Here is a 19,587-nt window from a genome sequence, read left to right on the forward strand (position 1 = left end):
CTTCATAAAATTATAGCTCGACCACCAAATCGCATCGTATCGTATGCACCTTAACCCTTGCTAGAAAACCGTAAACGAGAGAAGCTCTTGAGGTCAGCGTAAACTATGTACGACACTGCTCTAGTCACCTTGACCAACCACACGTCTACTAACATCATCAAACTTTAAGAAAAAATATATACTGCAACCGCGACCGAGAGGAACTACAGAGATAATATCCTCTCTACACATCAGACGAGCAGTATACCAAAGACATACATCTCATTGAATGACATCCATGGTGTTCAAAACATTGTCGGTAGATCAGAACTAGTCTCTATTTCTTTATACATATCTTTATAATTCGGCTAACCCTACCGCTACTAAGATCACGGTCACTACTCCGATCACGGGTAATGTTGAACCCTGACCGTGACCCGAAAGACAAAAAGCCTAAACTTACTCCGTGCTTTTCGATGTCGAAACATCTGATGCCTCAAGCACCCAAAAGCATTCAGGATGTTTTTGTTTGATCATTTCCTTTTTTTACCCTGCAAAATAAGACCATAAATTGTTTCAGTTATTCAAGCCATCAGCCACCACTTACAGAGATTAAAAATCGACACTGTACAACTCAATAAAAGAAACACATACCGAGTTGACATAATCATCCATTGTTAATTGCTTCCTCTTCTTTCCGGAATTTGGGTTCTCAGTCGGCTGCCTGCCCATGGCCCGCTTCGATGGTGTCATGCTCTGAAACAAAACATGATACATGATAACGCATCATCTAATTGGGAACATTTCTTTAAAACAAGCTTGACAATAGACCAGGAACGAACACAACACAACAAAGCCTTTTCCCACTGGGTGGGGTCGGCTGTGGGGGGATACAACACGAGAACTTCCCAGGCGGTCATCCATCCTAGTACTACTCTTGCCCAAACTCGCTTAACTTCGGAGTTCGGATGGGATCCGGTGCATGTGAGTTGGTATGATCGCATCCCAAGGATTCGACGTAAGATAGGAGTGTCGGTTCTCAACTACCTAACGCCCTTCCCCTCCTTTATCCGGGCTTGGGACCGGCAATGTAAGATAAACTTACACAGGAACGGAAAAAAAATAATAATAAAGTACAGAATAAATGTGTGCATTTGAAGCCTTCAAACCTTAGCAAGCTTCTTCTCTTTGCGGGCCTGTCTCTCCCTCTCGTCGTATTCTTGGTTCTCTTTCTCCACCAGTCTAATTATTGTATCACACCTCCTAGCGAGTTCCTGAGTTGTGCGAGACTTCACAAACCAATCAAAACGAAACAAGGGTGATGTGCGGAATTCTGCCTTCAACTCGTCCCAATTCCCATACCCAAGTTTGTGAACCATGCACAACTGTAGTGACATAGACATGAAAACCCACCAGAGATTAAACATCAAAAAATCAGAGTTTGTATAGAACAGAGTCTAGAGAGTCCCAAACTGTACCATGAAACGATCGCATTCTTCATTGTACAACTTCCCTTTGTTTTGACCATACTGGATCTTCAATTCCAGCCATGGATTCTTGTAACGATCCAACTTCTTCCCAATGGCTTTCATGATCTCATCTTTGCGGGAAATTCTAGCCTCACCTCTTTCAATGTTCTTAATGATCCTATCATAATCTGAAAGCACCAATAGAGTCAACAATTTGGAATCTAAGCTTCCAATCACAACAGGTCCCTAAACAAAACCAAAAGACATTGTATGTATAATGTGCATATATATGTGTGTGTATATATATATGACATTTCTACATACACACACACACACACACACACACATGTAAGCGCCCCAAGTTTCATTAGCTCAATCACAAACTATAGCTTTTTCTGATTTCCCAACCAATGAAAAGAAACTCAAGTAACTCAAGCATCTACCATGTGCTTGAGTTCATAACTCATAAGAGATCTAACTTGCTCAGAATCTGAGATGATTTGTTGGAAAGCGTACTTAGAAAGGGTGCTTAAGCAATAAAAATCAGTGATGTCAAATTGCCTATCTACCACAAATCATGGTGAGACATTAATATGCTCAAGCACTGAGCAATACAAGCCATAGAAAATCCAGTCACATGATTTGAAATTCAATACCTGGACAACTGCAAACAAAATCAATTTTTTTGGTTGGATTATTTAGATTTAAAACCAATTCATGTTGCATGTGGATAGTATATTTAAAAATTAAGGATCATGATATTTAGCTTTAAAGCCAATTCCAAATCCTGCCTTCCAACGTTTCCAAATAGAGCCTTAGACTTTAACCAACGACATTGTCTACCTAAAGCTACCAACACATAACTGCTGGACATCGCTTACCATTTAACTCCTTGTATCTTTCTTTAAAAACCTTTGCGTATCTTTCAACTTCCTCCTCTGTTTTCCCTTCCATCTCGGCAGCAATGCTTTTTATGTCATTACGGCCATACTTCTCACAGGCCCTAATGAACGTATTAAAATCTCTTCTACTCCAAGTAGAGAAACCCTGAAATCGACCAATAAAAAGGCTCAATAAAGAAAACCTCGATGAGAACCTTATCTGCAGCATATATTATACTTGCCTCTTCTAACAGGCTTTCCTTTTCTTCCACCTCCTCAGCAGTCAAAGGATCTCCAACTTCTATACATTTGAATACGCAGTTAGCAGATGGAATAGCAGAAAACACAAAAGCACATTAATTGAATTCATATGAAAACCATAAATACCTTCTGGTTCCTCCACCTCTATTGTATCTTTCAACTGATTCTTCTGATGAGTTTGCTGAGAATTTTTCGACAAAATTAAGATAGATAAATAGGCTGCAAAGGCGCATATATCTCAAGCCATAAATAGAAATGAATATAGTAGTTCACTTATACATACCATGAGGAAACGTACTTCTTTTTCATACAGCTCATTCAACCTTTGTGTGTGGAAAAATTGGAAATCATGTCTGGAGACAAAAAGGCAAGAATAGATAATAAGAATTATTGAACATTTATAAAAGGTCAAAGAACATAACACAGATGAGAATCAGTCAACAACCAGCTTAAGGAGGCGCTTACAATTGAGGCATGCGTGGAATTCGAGGCTCTCTTGGTTTTGCTGGAGCACCTTGGCGCATTGTTTGCTTAAAGTATTCAGACTCTGAGTAACTAAAAACGAAAGCACAAAAATTCATGCTTATAAACTAGAGAAAATAAATGCAAAGTAAAGAGGCAGACAGGTAAATCCATACTTGCGCTTCCGCTCTCTTTTTGGTGGTTCAATCCAGTTATCACTAACAATTTTCTTGAAATCAAGCTTGTCATCCTTCATCAGGTAAAAAGATACACACAAAATGAGTTATAAATCACAAAGACGAACAAAACTACGGTAAGCCAAATGAAATAATACCATAACCATAAAAATTTGATAGAAGAAGAAAATTAAAAGAATATGGTGCCCACCTTTTCATCATCAAAGTCATACAATTCAGCAGCTGCAGAAACAGCACCAACATTAGAAAATTGCAATTTCCATTTTAACATCAATTGCAATAACAAAAATATAATCTAATGCATAAAGGAAAGTAACAATAAATTGACAAACATACTATCATCCATCTTAAATTTGATAGCATCTTCAGTAAATTTCTTCATCTTTGCATCAAGCTCAGCAGTTGTCTCTTCTCCTTTAGCAATAATCCTATCAATGTCCTCATCTGTAATTGTGCTATCCTTGGAACTGAAGACCATTTCAGCACCAAACCTCACCATTTGAAGTAATTCATCTTTATTAACAGCTGCATACAACAAGAACAAAATTAAAGGAAATAAATTTGTGCATATGCTTGCTTAAAAGATCTTAGAAAAAAAATTGTGTTCCATACTTTTTTGCTCTGCTAATCGCCCTTGTTGAATCACCAAAGCATCAAGAGCAAGCTTTTTATAAGCCCTCTCAATAACTTTTTCCTCAATAGTATACTGTTTCAAAGTGTAAACAATGCACAATGAGAAACTACCCATATACAAACATTACTTAGTTTGAAATGTATCATGTCAGAACACATTCATACCTCAGTGCAGAACCGGAACACTTGAACTTCTTTCTTCTGACCAATCCTGTGAGCACGATCTTGTGCTTGCAAATCAACTTGAGGGTTCCTAGGACACGTCACATATTAAAGCAATATCAAACACCAGAGGTATAGAAATGTAGACAGAACAATGACCATCGGTATAAAGAAAATGATAAAGATGCTCACCAATCACTGTCATATAGGATGACAACATCTGCAGTGGCAAGATTAATACCAAGTCCTCCAGCTCTGGTCGATAGCAAAAACACAAATTTCTCACTTCCAGGCTTGTTGAAGGCATCAATGGAAGCATCACGATCTTCTCCGCCAGTATTGCCATCAATGCGACAATACAGGTACCCCCGCATCATTAAATAATCTTCAAGGATATCTAGCAGCCTAGTCATCTGACATTTAAACCAAGGAACCATACAACAGAATTGAGATACATCTCTGGGCATGCAGTGCAATTCACAACATATTTGCGTACACTCACATGAGTTCATACCAATAAAAGTATAATGATTTCACAGAACGGAACTAACCTGTGAAAATATTAGGACCCTAGAATCACGCTCTTTTAACTTTGGAAGCAACTTATCCAAAAGAACCATTTTACCTACAATGGAGAATTTAATAAGGATGTGTTAGATGATCAAACAAACAATATGCATCAATGAAGTCAATGACTTACAAAATGTCAAGCTTACCAGCATTTGTGATAAGATGGTCTCCAGTCGTATATGGAGGCCCAGGCTCAGCACCTTGAAAAAGATAAGGATGATTACAGCATTTACGAAGCTGCATTGCTATGTTCAGAAGGCGTTTACGTTCTCCACCAGCGTTAACAACTTCCAGATCTTTTTGTAGTAAAGCCCTGTAGTACTGTTTCTGCATTTGTGACATGCCTACTTTGAGAATTGTTTCTTTTTTTGGAGGCAAACCTTTCTCAACATCTGACTTCAACCTTCGAAGAAGAAATGGCCGGAGGACCTTACGAAGAATAAATCAAAGTGAGATATTGCAATGATAAAGCAGGGGCACCAAATACTCAAGATGACTTTAGGCCTACCTTGTGAAGCTGTTGAACAACCTCCTGCTGGTCGTTCTCACCAGATATTTGAAACCATTCATCAAAAGTTTCAGCAGAACTAAATATCTCTGGCAGAAGAAAGTTAAGCAGAGACCATAGTTCGTGAAGATTATTCTGCAAGCAAACCATGGAAAAATAAAAAGCATGCTTAAAAAGAAAAATTCTTGCTACTTAGAAATTAAATTTAACCCAGGTTACCCTCAAAAATTGACATCGAATAAAAATAAATTAGAAACTTTCAAGTGCCATGCTAGGTATGCATAAATAAAGCATCGCCAAACAAAATTAATCCAGCATGTAGCATGTCCCATAAATCAAAGAAATATCGCAATTCATACCTGAAGCGGTGTACCTGTAATTAGGAGGCGGAAGTTAGTATTATACAGCCTCATGGTTTTTGAAAGCAGTGAATTCTCGTTCTTAATACGATGGGCTTCATCAATTATTATATAACGCCAACTAAAACGGCGTAAGCAAGTCTTCTCTTTGATGGCCATTTCAAAACTTGTGACACATACATCAAAATTCCCAGCAACCAGCAGGTCCTCACGTATATGCTTCTGCAAGATAGAGAAAGAAATTAAATCTTGAGCAGAGTATCCAAAACTTAAATAACTCATGCATACAAATCACACCAGAATGACTTACTCTTTCATCAGGATTTCCAAGAAATTTCACAGCACGCAAGATGGGGCAGAAACGCCGAATCTCATTCATCCAGTTTCCAAGAGTTGACTTTGGAGCAACTACCATATGAGGGCCAGTTATTCCTCTAAACTCATGCAGGTATCCCAATAAGGAGATGGTTTGCAATGTTTTACCAAGCCCCTGATGGAAGAGAACAAAACGTATTCATCATTAGGACAGCTCACACAGAATAAAACACAATTCATAAATGGAAGAAAGGAAAGATTTAACCCTATTAGCCGCAAATCAGTGCTTACCATTTCATCTGCAAGGATTCCATTTATACCATTTTCATAGAGTCGTATGAGCCAGTTCAATCCAGCCAGTTGGTAATCCCTCATCTTCCCCTGAATACCTGAACAAAAGGAAAAAGGAAAAGCAAGTCTAAAACTTTAAACTGTACCTAAACAGTGAAGTAAATTTTAAAGCAGCCTTCAGAAAATCAACTAGATTTAAGAAAAATTTCTCACAACAAGGTTGTGTCAACAGCCGTGTGGTTCCAGCCCCAGCCAATCCATCTTCTTCCTCCTTAAGGCATTCTTCATCCTCTTCCTCTTCAGTTAATTTTGAAGCATGACGACCTCTAAATTTGTGATTAAACAAGTAAGCACCAGTAAGAACTTTCAAAATCTTAATTCCCTCATGCAATAATCATAACCTTACACAAAAGAAATTCTAGCTCAAAATTTTGATTCCTATTTATCTCTTCAAGGAAAATATACTACCGAAGACAATAATCAATGACCAAATAGTATAGATTATGAATACGCAAAGACTCTGCAATAATTAGTGAACTTACTTTCCCTTCACTTTCTTCTGGGATGCAGACTGGTCACCTTTAGCAAAATGGGCAAATAACTCTGTCTGCTGCAGAAGATACTTCAACCGCCCCTTCCCCTTGTTATTCTGTAATTAAACCAATACCAAAAAAATCAGCTACCTTATAAAAGAGACTACATATCCAATAACAAGTGCAAACACAGCGCCATATTAACCCTTCCAACGCACTCACCATGTCAGCCTCAATGGCTGCATTTTGTGCATCCAATATTTCTTGAACCTTTTGTCTCTTCAAATTTTGCATGTCTCTGAGCCTAGCCTTTTCCCGTTTTCCAATTTCAGCATTACTCAAACTAGCTTCATCATCCTGCATGAATGACAGAACCTTTGGTCATAAAAAAGGTGCGCTGAAATGCTTTGGCACTTACACCAGCAAACCTTAAAGAGTCAAACCCAAGTACAATGATGCCAATGCCAACTAGTTTTTTGTTTGTTGGAAACTAGTGTATCCGAGTCACTAATAACTAGCCCCACCCCCCCCCCCCCCCGGCCTGACCCCACAACATTTGCGGAGCAAGAAACTATAGCATTTTTGCTAGGTGGGTACCGTGGGAGAGAGTCGAACCCCAGCCCACTTGGGAGCAAACCAAGGACCTGACCGCTAGGCCAACAACTCTTAGGTGATGCCATTGACAACTATTATCCACCAAGAGCCAAGAAATTTGGAGAAGCTTCAGTACTTCCGGTAAATGCACAAACAATGACAAAAAAATAACCACTCGCAGTTCATTACTCAGCTTTCATATCAGAAAACAAAGTGCCAGTACAAAGAAACTTGTTTTTCTTCAAAGACCACCACGCAAAACAAAACTAAAAATGCTGAGAAATCAATTTAATAACGCCAGGCCAAGGCATTCGTTTCTCTCCTTCCCCATTCTTCTATCCCAAAAATGGGGAAAAAGCAACCAATCCCTGTACCGCCAAAAGCCTAGCGCAACAAATTCCCAAACTTCAATTTGAAACAACCATAACACACCAGCAGTAACACCTCACAGCTCAGATCCAAAGCACCACCGTAGACACTACCGCAATGGCAAAATCGTAAATGTCATACCTCTTCCTCCTCCAAGCCATCATCGGCCACCATGTCATCGTCGGAGCCGGGGTAGTTCTCGTCGGCGGCTGCCTCGTCGTCGTCGGAGCCAGCGGTGCGAGCCACGGCTTCGAGCTCCTCCTCGTCGACCTCCTCCTCCTCCTGGTCGTTGATCGGCTCTTCCTCCGACGAATTAAAGCCGTTGGATGGGGCTTCGTCAGACGACACCTGCGGCTTCGAAGCTCTCGCCATGGCGGTTGTTAATTTTATCAGATCGAGGGTTTCGTGAACGAAAGAGGAGAAGAGTGAGAGACAGCGGTGAGAGAGGGACCGAATTTAAATTATATATTTTTGAAGCCTCTGGGCGAAAAATAATGACAAAGTTTAAAACTTTGAAAAATGAGCGAGAGTAGGGCTGCTTCGGCTTGGAGGATGTTATTAAATAGATGCGTTTACAGCCGTTCGATTTGGAAATCGAGATGGGCGGTTCGGAAAAGCGTTGGGTGGGAAAAGTAAGAATTTCCCGCCAATTACAGGAAAATGTGGTTTCCCCTCTCATGTTGTTGGTCATTCTACGGGCCGAATCCTGAGATCCTTCAATTACATTCGTTCATCTGTTGTACATCTTACGGTCAGTTTTTATCAAGTATTATTTATATTGAATTTTAAATAAAAAAATTTACAATGATTTCTAATTGCACGATATATTATGAACAGATGTGATTGGAGGATCCTCATTCATTCTACGGTTCCTACCTTATGGGTCGGGTTGCCGGATGGGTCCATCAGCTAATTTTTTATTTTTTTCCTGGTTTGGATGCCCGATCGGTGGGTCAGCTGGCTCAATTTTCTTTTAATACAACGTTATTCTATATTTGAAAACGACGATTTATCAACTCAATTTATTTTTTTTAATACATGAACCTTACAGGAGGCAATGATTTGTCGACTCAAGATTTTGTGTTTACTTGTAATGTCTTATAACTGTCAACGATAATTAATTAGTGCTGACAATTACTCGCAATGCAGACTTAATTAGCAAGTAATAAACTGCCCAACACACAACCCAAAACAAGAGGAGCACACGTACACCCAGAATGGTGATCCCCATGGTACGAGCATGAGGCACCTCTACAACGCTTTTGTTGCTTAAGATCAAATTCGCCCTGCAATAAGTTCGTTGGCATTGGCATTGTTGTCAAGACGCATTCTAATGAGTTCGTCGTTAACCTGGTGACGAGCAGAGGGTGGACAGAGCGAAGACCCGGTGTTCTCGGGATCACTAGGAAGTTCAAAGAAGTGTATGTGAGAACCTCCGTGAACCATTCAACGGTTTGGGCAGGTGGTGAAAAAGAGAAGACCATCATGGTTGTGTTGATAATGTGTTATACAAGTTTTGAACTAAGAAGAAAAATCTAATTTTAGACGAAGATGAACACAAAGAAGACTACCATGGTTCTGTTGTTTTTGGACTTTGGTTTTAGCGAAGAAAAAAGACTTATCTCTCTATTTCCCATGTGACCAACTACCCATTTTTCTTTGTTTTAATCGTTGTTCAATTAGGTTGTGCGAACTAGTCTTTTACTTTTTATACCACATGTTTAACATTTATTTTAGGATTCACTATAAATTCATACAACATCTGAAAAATATTTCGTAAAGTATTTAACACGTAATCACTTGAGCTTTTATCTCATACCATCAAATTTACTAAAATACTACAACAAAAATTATGATATTTTTGTATGTTATAAATTAAATAATAAACTCAATTACAAGCATAGTTTTTTTAAGTGTAAATAAACACTTATTTATATGATTTATAATAAATTTACTTAAATCCGCTTAGTCCATTTAGGCCCCGTCTAAGCGCATAGGCACTAGGCCTCACTTGTCACTTGACTAGCGCCTAATGACTACCATACGATGTTAGAATCTTGTATCCTTCACTGACTCTAAAGCTGCACCTCCATTGCTTCTATATATATATACAGCGATACGATTTCGATGCTTATGATCAACTTACGTACGTGGCATATTGAATGCAGTAGTTGTGTCCGGAAATGAACGTATAGAACAATATTGTCTTCATTTGCATGTCTTGGTGACGGCATCTGCTTGCTGGCAACAAATTCTCCAGCTCTCAGTACCGATAACTCGATAATATGATAACTAATGTTAGTATATTGAAAGTTTATGTTAATTAATATGCATTTAGATGGCGTATGATAACAATATCTGTCTCTAACTTGCTCTACTACTGATGAGAGAGAGAGAGAGAGAGAGAGAGTTGCACGGGCAAGGGTGGAGAATGGGGGAGCTTCGGAGCTGCCGACAGTGGTTGTGTGTGAGTGTTTTCCTTTCAAGTTTTTAAATTTTCATTGGTGGAAAAGAACATGTAATCTGTAAAATATTTCTTGAGTCAACTTAAATATTTGCGTGTGAATGAAACCCTCTCATGTATATTCTTTAAGCATATACTTTATCCCAAACCTTAAAGTATACCCTTTAAAGCGCAACGTTAAAGGTCCTCATTAGTAAGTATTATCTTTCGATTTTGTCTAATGATATTTTAACACTTATTTTATTGCTTTAAAATAATGGATATCTTATTTATTTTTTCTTGGACTTTAAAACAAAAATACATGTGACATTTTTTTATTGAGCCATATCAAAAAATTAGTTGATAGAGTAATCACTAGTGAATACCTAAATATTATCCAAACAAGAATTATTATGACAAAACTAGATATGCAAGAGACTAAGCACAATTAAAAATAACAAAATAAACATTCAATTGGTACAAGGGGGTTTCGTTTTCCAAATCTTGACTTCACTTCTTTCTTATTTAATCAAATGAGGATTCGAATCAGAGATTATTTTCAATATTGAGAAGCGAAAAATCGTTAGATCAATAGGTAGTGTGTACAATCTAAACGCATTAGTTAGAGCATGTGTACTTCTCCTAATTCAAAACTCCATGTTCGCATTTAAAATAAAATATCAATTGTATCAAAAAACAAAATAAGTTTACATACCATCAAAAGAATTCAATATTTATTTATAGGAAAATGATTTAAGTTAATTTTTTTTCAAACAAACGATATTGCTATACTAAGATGGGGGATGTGTACTCATAATAGGCTAGCAATAATATAATTCAAATTCATCTTCGGCAAAAATCAAATATAAAACCTTCAAGTACACGTGAAAAGGAATAGCAAGTGGCTCTAAGAAAATAACTAGTTAGGGGAAAATGAAGAACAAATTGATAGCGTAGAGGAACAGTACGGAGGCAAAATTCCTGTCATCCAAACCCAATCCTAATCCGAAATAATAATATACACATCAGCACGTGCAATTCCACACGCTTTAAACACCGGCAACTTACCGTGATTACCCTCCAATAATGGCCCTACAAAACACGTAGAGGCAAAGATCGACGGTTGATAAACAGCGAAAATAAGGGTATTTTAGGAAGTATACAATAAACAAACAAGCTTGCATTCCTCATTCTTCCTCTCTCTTTCAGTTATTTATTTATTTATTTTTCGCCTTCTTAACTCCTTTCTTGGGTCTTCCTCCACAGTCTTACCACGTTGGCAACCACCACAGCAACAGCTCCTAAACGGTGCGTTGCGGATCATTACCAAGATTGCACGGTCGCAAAATCCGCTTCAATCCGACAGTCTTCGGAGCTCCGAAGCCGCCGCCGGGTTGGGGTGAGTGGAGTGGGACGTCGTGACGGTGGTCGGTTTCTCTAATTTTCTGATTGCTTGCAACTAATTATTGCTGAATTGTGCCCTAAATTGTTTATTTCTGCTAGTTTTTGGTCAGGGCATGGAGAAAAGGAGATGGTTGGTATTCTTAATATTAACGTGCATGTTTGTTTTTTCCGCTGGAAGAGGTAAAATTTTCAATTTTTGCATCAAAAGTTTTATCTTTTATGTTTAATTAAATTTTAAGTTCATAGCGGTTGATTAGAGACTTTTTTGTTGTATATATAGAAATTGTAATTTGGTTGAAGGGAAATTGATGGTTGCTGAAGAATTAATTCAGGAGACTCAATGGGTCATTCAAGGGCTCGTTTGGAAGTATATTTAAAATGATTGAAGGCGCTTTGAGAGAAAATGATTTAGGGTTCCAAACGAGCTCCGAGTCATTATTCTATTTTAGAAGTGTTTTAGAATAGCCAAGCAAACCAAAAACGCTTCTGACGAGGTTTGGTAAGAAAAGTTAAAAGTGCTTCGCGGTTTAAAAGTGACAGTGCTTCGTGGAGTGGTGAAGCACTTGGATTTGTATAAATTTTTCCTAAATGCCTCTAATAAAAGCACTTCTAGCACAATCGCTTATGAATTGAAGTGCTTTCTAGAAATGTATTTCCAAACTGGTCTATGATAGCATTTGCAACAATGTGGTATTTGTTGGTTTTACCTTATCATAGTTTATCAAAGGATGATTTGGTATCAGTCTGTTAGGGACTAAACTAAAGAGGTTCTATATTCACTTTGGAGAAGGAAATACGTGATGCGAACCATACGATTATAAAGTGGTTGTATATTGCGGATTCTTTGTGTATTTTTACTTCGGTTTTGTTTTTGCCTTGTTGGGGTGTGCGGAATTATAGATCAAAATAGTTGGAATCAGAATTTGGTTGTGTTGAACTTTTCGGACCCATTTTAACAGGGAGTAATTTCTTCTTACAAATGCAGAACTGAAGATTAAGCACAAGGATCATGGCCCCATATACAATCACACGCTTGCCACTATACTAGTGCGGTATGCTTCTACGGTAAGTTTCATCAGTTATTTGCTTGTGTCACCATTTATGGGGATTTATTGGAAACATCTAGCCTCACCATTTCTCTTGCAAATCTTTACCATATGCTTTGTTAGTCGTGGTATGTTGTAATTGTGACATAGAAAAAGGTTGTTTTTGGGGAGTATTTAAATCTGTCTAGATAAAGTGGAAACCAAACTATGGAGATTTTCTGGATTATATGTCAAGATTTGAACTATTAGTATGTACCTGCTATAAGGTCCGTCACAATTGAAATCAAATTTCTGCTTTTGTAGGTATATGTGTCTGATTTGTCGGAGCTGTTTACTTGGACATGCTCGTGCTGTAATGGTTTGATTAAGGTACTGAGACTTATCTGATTAATTTGAAGTTCTTATGCTTGAAAATTGTTGGCCTTATTTCTCCTTTCAATGGGACAGGGATTTGAAATGATAGAGATTATTGTTGACGTCCAGCATTGCTTACAGGTGCGATTTCATAGTTCAGCCTGGTTTTATGTGTTAAGGTTATTTCTTTGCTGCCTCTGTATGACATTGTCAACTTTGTTCAGGCTTTTGTTGGAGTGGCACAAGACCCGAATGCTATTATAATTGCATTTAGGGGGACTCAGGAACACAGGTGCGGGGCTAACGTTCTTATCATTCTCGATTAAAGTTTCTGCTGAATTATTTATTTGAGCCCAAACTATGGCATAGGTGAAGGGAAAATTGAAAAATACAATGAATAAGTACATGTGTTGCTTTTCCTTTAAATATAATTATATGTATCTCTATGGGCAATCTGATTTGCCCTTTTACCAGAATTTGTTGATTAATGGATCTTCTTTATATGTACAGCATACAGAATTGGATTGAAGACTTATTTTGGAAACAACTTGATCTAGATTATCCTGGCATGCCTGATTCAATGGTATTGCAGTAAAGTTTCTCTACTTTGTTGCTTGCTGGAATATATAGTATCAGTTCTCATTCTTTTTCTGTTTTAGGTGCACCATGGGTTTTATAATGCTTACCACAACACAACCATACGCCCTGGAATTCTAAATGCTGTGGAAAGAGCCAAGGAATATTATGGAGATATTGGCATCATAGTTACAGGACATTCAATGGGAGGGGCAATGGCTTCATTTTGTGCTCTTGATCTAAGGGTAATCATAATTAGGCCGGTCTCCATTTTGCATGTTTCATTTTGCAAGATCTGTTTGAGTTTTTCTTGCACCACGATTCATCTTGTTTCTGTCTTCAGTATACCTTATCTTGTCAGAGCCTGACTTACGTGCTATAAAAACTTAGTTATTGCCAATTGCAATTTGACTGATTTTTTTCCTTTGATTTTAACTGATCAAGATATGTTAGTATATCGGCAACATTTCTTGAATGGCATAAAAGATTGAACTTATTCCAGAAGGGTATTTGAATTAGTTTAATTGCATTCACTGCTTGCTGAAATTGTAGTCTATTCTGGAATTGTTCTTCAAACCTGTTACATTGGATGTTTTTCCTTGAATTCCCAGGTCAATCAAAAAGAGAAAGATGTTCAGGTTATGACATTTGGACAACCTCGTATCGGTAATGCAGCATTTGCATCATACTATAGCACACTTGTACCAAACACTATACGAGTAACAAATTCACATGACATGGTGCCTCATTTGCCTCCATACTATACTTATTTTCCTCAGAAGACATACCACCACTTTCCACGAGAGGTATTCCCTTAGCTGACATTGCTGGATGCCTTGACTTTGAAGCCTTTAAGATCTATTAGAAAATAAACCGATTAAGTAGTTTCTTCTAGTAAATCTATTTGTGACCAAATTTTCAGTATTTTATGTTTTTTAGCCCACATAGGTGGATTAGTTACACATTCACTTTGAAGCCTTTAAGATCAATCAGAAAATAAACTGATTAAGTAGTTTCTTGTAAAATGTCTGTTTGTGGCTAAGTTTTCAATATTTTATGCTCTTTATATACAACCAATTATTTGTGAATAGCTTAAGATTATGTGAAATATTTGTAATTGATGAGAATATGATATCTGACTTACAATTTCTGGTCATATTTTGAATAGGTGGATGAATATTAATGAATAGGACTGTTGATATACACTTGCACAAGGCACTTGAATCATAACTTCGTACATTTATGACCTTTTTTTTGGAAGTTCCTTTCTCTTTAGACCATTGAGAGTCTTATTCTGATTCTAGGTGTGGCTTTATAACATTGGAGTTGAAAGTCTTGTTTACGAAGTTGAGAAAATCTGTGATGATTCAGGCGAGGACCCAACGTGCAGCAGGTAATCTAGTTTTTTACGTTGTGATATCATTGGTAGTTGTCTCCTCAGTTCCTTTCTTTCATCATGTTCCGACACATAACAGCTCGCTAGTGCAGTCTTCTATGGTTAGAATATTAATAAAATAATGAAGTCGAAAAGAATAACCTGATTACAAAAATATGATATAAGTTTTTGAGACGTTTTTGTGCAGGTCAGTGAGTGGGAACAGCATTTCGGACCATTTAGTTTATTATGGCATTGAATTAATGGCCAAGACATGGAGACGGTGCAGAATTGTGATGGGTACTAGTGTAGAAGGGTACAGCAGAACAGATCTAGGAGGAAATTTTGTATTGTCCAGAGATCCTGCAACTTCTGTTCTCAAGTTGAATGCATCGCCAGATACTGGGGCAAAACCTCTGTAGAGTATCAGTCATGTTTTCCCTTGGAAGAAATCTGAGAGAGGTCAGTTGTAGGTGTATGTCCTGGAAAAGCTGTTTCGTTGTATGCCTAAAAGCTCTTGCTTTTCAGAAGCCATAGCTGATGAATATCGTGGGTTGGGATGGGGCTGCGGATGACTTGTGTATATATAAATGTGTTCATCTTCATTCTAATTGGGATATGAATGCTGACATTGTGTTACTTGTGTAAATATAATGTGTTCATCTTCAAACACTTGTGTATCTTTGGGCTCACCTGTAAAACTCAGTTGTCAACTCAGGAAAAATCTTAGGTGCAACCGGGTTTTATCGAAACGAGACCACATTGATGTGGCGCTGCACAATGACACTACATTTCCATATCATTTCCAGTGGGTTTGATCAATTAACCTACCAAGCTGGTACTGTGCTTTAATTTGATTACACTGACACATTGACACTACATCTTCATCCCTTATAACTCGTGTAACCAAGTAAGGTGGTCCAAAATTCAAATGTCATTTCTGGTTCAAGCATAGGAAACCAACATAAAACGCCTTCTTGTCAAATTTTCTTCATCATTTTTACTGTAAGACGATATTTTAAACTAATCTAATTTATATAGTGGCAAATTTCAAGTAGATGCAAGGACACTATAATGTCTTGAAGTTCTTTCTAACGTTGTAAAGTTTCTTTTAACCCCTTGTGCAGTTCCATAATGTTCTTCCCTGACGATACAAGGTCGTTTGACATACTGACAAAGGCTAACTAGTCTAATCCACGTCTACTTAATACATTAACATTGAGTGTTTGAATTTGGTCTATAAAAGCGAAACTGGACAAATTTTGAAACAGAAAGCAATTCCAAGATTTCAACACGCAGTACTGCTACATATTCTCTGTCCAAATTACATGTTATATGAATAGCAAGACCAACTTTGTAGGACAGGAGTAGAAAACCAATAAAAAGTAGGTGATTGATCAATTACAAACACAGAATCCAAGTGAGAAGCTTTAGCTTTCCTAATTTAATTGCCCTTCGCACTTAGCTTGTCTTCTCATCCTTGGCTGGTGAATCGCCCACATATTGTTCCTGCACTCGTGTACTTCTAGTTTCAGATTAATTCTTCGCTTCTTCAGCAGGGATTGAAGCTTTAGGTTCGGCGGCTTCAGCCACTTTGGCTTCAACAGTGGTTGTAACTACTGCTTCTGTTTCCTTCACCAAACTCTCCTCCGGTTTCTTTACGGGCTCTTCTGTACCTACACAATAACCAAATTAAATCAGCAGCAATACGTTAGACGGTTATCATGCATGCATGCAATCTTGCAATGTGATCAACATAGTTTTACGTTAATGTTGTAATTAAACGATTTAACATTGTGGTTTACAAACCCCTTTTTTGTGGCTCAGCTACTAGAGCTTCTGTTTCTGCAGGCAGATCCAATTCGTTGTCATCCTCTGCAATATCATCATCTACCTTGAAGAAGCTTCCCTTACTTCCATGGCGTGGAGTGTAATAATCTGATGTCCCCGATCGTCCCTCAGAAATAATCCCATCAATTCCCTCCTCATCCAATTTCCTCGACGAAAAGAAACGATTCGGAGAACCATGCGAAATCAATCTCTCCGCCGCCTCGTCATGCTCTTCTTTGTTACCTTTTTCCAATACTTCCTTACCATCATCTTCTCCGTCCTTGTTAGTTACTTTTATGTCTTTCACATTCACATCATCACCCACGGCAGACGCCTCACCACCACCAACGTTATTGGCAACCGCATTGTCCTCCTTGACTTGTTCTTCTTGTTGGTCATGTTGTTGTTGTTGCACCGTTGAGTTCGCTGCATTGTCCTTGTTTTCTAGGACGGTTTCTATGTCCTTGCTCTTCTTGGAAGGATCGGCAACGCTAGATTTCTTGCGGCGGAGGACGGTGTTGCTGGTGGCAACCGCCAACTTTGATTCCCCGCAACCCATTTTTCAATATTTTGTGTGGTGTGAGGTCTCAAAGATGTAGAGATTGGGCAGAGGAGAGACCGAGACAGAAGAATTAATGCTCGAGCTCCCTTTAATAATACGAGGAAGAGAGAGATGTGAGAAATGGAAGCTTTTTTTGTGTTTGATTTTGTTATCTGTTTGTGTTGGAGCTGTGGTTTGCATGGGTGTAATTTGGTGGCATGCAGGTATGTACGTAGCTTATATAGAACCGTTTTATTCGTTGTGTTTCGAAGGTGGAGATGGATTTTATGTCTTGGCAGCTCATCATTATTAACACGTCAATGTTGCTTGGTGTATTGTACTTGCATATAAGCAAATTCACATTCCTTTTTTAACTTTTCAACATTTACTAATAATGTATTTTCATCGAATAAATTCATATATTTAAAAAGTCCGTTAGCTATAGGTTAGTAATTAGGGAACATTTAGTTTGGCAAAGTTGATGCATGCATTCAAAACTTTTTGTTAGGGTTGGGTTTGGTTCATTCAGCTCCGTTGTTTTCGAAAATCGAAAATCAAACTGAAATTATTGTTCAGTTTGGTCTTCTTTGGGTTTTTTCGGTTTAGTTTTTTTTTTCAGTTTGGATTGGTTTTGGTCGGTTTTTTTTCGCATTTTTTTTTTTTGAAAACCTATAATTAAACTGGCTTTGCCCAGAAAAAAGAAATCTGGAATGGCAAACCTTAAGCCACGATGGAACGAAGATGGGATAAAAATGAAGAATGGGATATAGAAGATGGACACTCCACAAACATTGGCATTTATCCACCTGAAGAAGGTTAATGTACCTGAAGAGCGAGTGACTGTTTTTCCAAGTAGTGTTTCACCGATTGGATCCCCAAGCTTCCTCTGCTTTATAGAAATTTGCATCTGATTCCACAAGGTGGAAAAATTACAGATAAAAAATAAAGATGGGATACAAGGAAAAAACCGACTAAATCAAGCAAATCTGAATAATTTCGTTCAATTTTAAAATAAAAGAGTGTAATCCTGAATTGAAGCGAACCAAAACATATAACTTAGAGAGCATGAAACACTGGAAACACTGGAAAATTGGTTTCTCCACTGGTTTTAGTTGAAATTGAACCGCATCGTACCACTGGAAGTTAGCTGGTTCGGTTGCAGTTTAAAGGTAAAACTTATTCAACCGAACCGTCCCACCTCTAAGTAAAAGGTTTTTGGGATGAGTTGAATTCTGTAATACATGTTTTACATTTCTTAGCCGCGGAATATACAGAAGAGCAAATCAACTGGAAAAATAGGAAGAAAGAAGAAGAAAACTGAAAAACCAAATAACAAAACAAGATTGTTTGGTAGTTTGAATGCGTTCATGTTAGACCAAAGGTTTAGAATCATAACTGCAGAGGGAAATACACAATCCAAAACAAGCCCAGGATTCACAAGCACACATTTTGGCCAGATACTATACAAGGATATATTTGAAGTGAGACCATGAGAAAATCACTCTCATCGAAGTCCTATCATGCTTCGGCGTATGACACACATCAGAGGAACGAGCAGTTAAATGTGCGATCGAGGATCTAATGAATAAAAATTCTACGATTACAAATTTTAGTGTGTGTTATACACTCCACATACTTAAAATCCTCTATTACTTCTCAGTTCCCTTTTCCGTATGAGAGCTTTTTTGGTGTAATTGAAACACAAAACAGTATACCGCGTGTTAGAATAAAACTAGGGAGACACTGAAAATTATACTATTCCTCTATCTGAGTAATGCTAGGGAGACCATCTACTTAAACCATATTTTGTAAACCATGTTTCATTGTTGTTGATGATTGAATTATTACTTAGGAATTAATTATGCTTATTTCCTATTAGCGACATATTGCATGGTTTGCAAATGTGATCTTAAAAGTTACTTCACCTAACATTATTCTTCTCTATTATATTATAACACGTGACATATCAACTTGTATTTCCGAATACAGAAAAATCTCACCTCCACATATTTGAAGAGAGTTACAAATTTTTTTGGGGACCGTTATGGCAGACATGAGGGAAGAACACCAACAAAAATTGAGAAGTCCCACTTGAACGTTGTATGTATCTCAGGTTTCAATAACATCCATTGCACAGACCCCCAAATGGCTCAATATCATCAATAAACAAGATCAAATAGATGAGAAATTTTTCAGTGTGATTGTGATACGGGATGAGATACTATATATTAATGTACAACTAATAAGATATGTGGGTTAAAAAATTAATAACTTAAATATTAAAAATTTTCATAAGTTATATAAAAACACATAATATACCATTCGTATTCTAATCATAATAAAAAAATTGCATAAACAACTAGGCCAACTCTCTACAACTTGGAAATGAACAAGAAAGAAGCAGTTTCAATTTCCCATAAATCTCTACCATAAAA

At 37.6% G+C, this 19,587-nt stretch overlaps 3 protein-coding genes and 1 non-coding gene across 9 annotated transcripts; 1 reads left to right on the forward strand and 3 right to left on the reverse strand.

Moving 5' to 3' along the window:
- Positions 1–244: 244 nt before the first annotated feature.
- LOC137731869 (ISWI chromatin-remodeling complex ATPase CHR11) lies at positions 245–8,116 on the reverse strand. Its single transcript, XM_068471112.2, has 25 exons — positions 7,725–8,116; positions 6,843–6,977; positions 6,630–6,736; positions 6,301–6,413; positions 6,088–6,185; positions 5,792–5,971; positions 5,482–5,703; positions 5,123–5,257; positions 4,761–5,043; positions 4,596–4,669; positions 4,237–4,457; positions 4,048–4,135; positions 3,862–3,955; positions 3,586–3,774; positions 3,440–3,471; positions 3,229–3,302; positions 3,056–3,145; positions 2,874–2,943; positions 2,717–2,771; positions 2,572–2,630; positions 2,330–2,495; positions 1,458–1,636; positions 1,149–1,364; positions 634–735; positions 245–530 (listed from the first exon to the last, which is right to left on the reverse strand). The coding sequence occupies exons 1-25, from the start codon at positions 7,953–7,955 to the stop codon at positions 513–515; spliced, it is 3,231 nt and encodes a 1,076-aa protein (XP_068327213.2). The 5' UTR covers positions 7,956–8,116; the 3' UTR covers positions 245–512.
- Positions 867–985, reverse strand: LOC137733045 (5S ribosomal RNA). The gene has a single exon (XR_011068365.2). It is a non-coding gene; the product is annotated as a 5S ribosomal RNA (ribosomal RNA).
- A 3,126-nt stretch (positions 8,117–11,242) lies between the features above and the next one.
- Positions 11,243–15,451, forward strand: LOC137731796 (lipase). 6 transcript variants are annotated; one of them, XM_068471015.2, is made up of 11 exons: positions 11,243–11,453; positions 11,530–11,610; positions 12,416–12,495; positions 12,780–12,845; positions 12,924–12,971; positions 13,055–13,122; positions 13,341–13,413; positions 13,490–13,651; positions 14,018–14,212; positions 14,711–14,799; positions 14,990–15,451. In XM_068471015.2, the coding sequence occupies exons 2-11, from the start codon at positions 11,544–11,546 to the stop codon at positions 15,201–15,203; spliced, it is 1,062 nt and encodes a 353-aa protein (XP_068327116.2). In that variant the 5' UTR covers positions 11,243–11,453; positions 11,530–11,543; the 3' UTR covers positions 15,204–15,451. The 6 variants fall into 6 exon arrangements, with proteins under 6 accessions (XP_068327116.2, XP_068327118.2, XP_088543927.1 ...); XM_068471017.2 differs by having other exon boundaries at positions 11,250–11,453; positions 11,541–11,610; XM_068471018.2 differs by having other exon boundaries at positions 11,283–11,425; positions 11,541–11,610.
- A 590-nt stretch (positions 15,452–16,041) lies between these two features.
- Positions 16,042–17,320, reverse strand: LOC137731797 (uncharacterized). The gene is made up of 2 exons (XM_068471020.2): positions 16,591–17,320; positions 16,042–16,457 (listed from the first exon to the last, which is right to left on the reverse strand). Exons 1-2 carry the CDS (start codon positions 17,168–17,170, stop codon positions 16,318–16,320), a joined length of 720 nt encoding a protein of 239 aa, XP_068327121.2. The 5' UTR covers positions 17,171–17,320; the 3' UTR covers positions 16,042–16,317.
- Positions 17,321–19,587: the final 2,267 nt, after the last annotated feature.

Source organism: Pyrus communis, chromosome 16 (genome assembly GCF_041283825.1).
Source record: "Pyrus communis isolate YQ-2024b chromosome 16, ASM4128382v1, whole genome shotgun sequence".
NCBI classification, from domain to species: Eukaryota; Viridiplantae; Streptophyta; class Magnoliopsida; order Rosales; family Rosaceae; genus Pyrus; species Pyrus communis.

Bases quoted from the DNA above. Each gene is read 5' to 3' on its own strand.
- LOC137731869 (XM_068471112.2), bottom strand. From the start codon at position 7,955: ATGGCGAGAGCTTCGAAGCCGCAGGTGTCGTCTGACGAAGCCCCATCC. The intron at 3,146-3,228 runs GTATGGATTTAC...TTTCGTTTTTAG, and splicing joins AAAAGAGAGCGGAAGCGCAA to TTACTCAGAGTCTGAATACT. The intron at 2,496-2,571 runs GCAAGTATAATA...GGTCGATTTCAG, and splicing joins AGGAAAGCCTGTTAGAAGAG to GGTTTCTCTACTTGGAGTAG.
- LOC137731797 (XM_068471020.2), bottom strand. From the start codon at position 17,170: ATGGGTTGCGGGGAATCAAAGTTGGCGGTTGCCACCAGCAACACCGTC. The intron at 16,458-16,590 runs GTTTGTAAACCA...GTTATTGTGTAG, and splicing joins AGCTGAGCCACAAAAAAGGG to GTACAGAAGAGCCCGTAAAG.
- LOC137731796 (XM_068471015.2), top strand. From the start codon at position 11,544: ATGGAGAAAAGGAGATGGTTGGTATTCTTAATATTAACGTGCATGTTT. The intron at 13,414-13,489 runs GTATTGCAGTAA...TTTCTGTTTTAG, and splicing joins CTGGCATGCCTGATTCAATG to GTGCACCATGGGTTTTATAA. The intron at 14,213-14,710 runs GTATTCCCTTAG...TTCTGATTCTAG, and splicing joins ACCACCACTTTCCACGAGAG to GTGTGGCTTTATAACATTGG.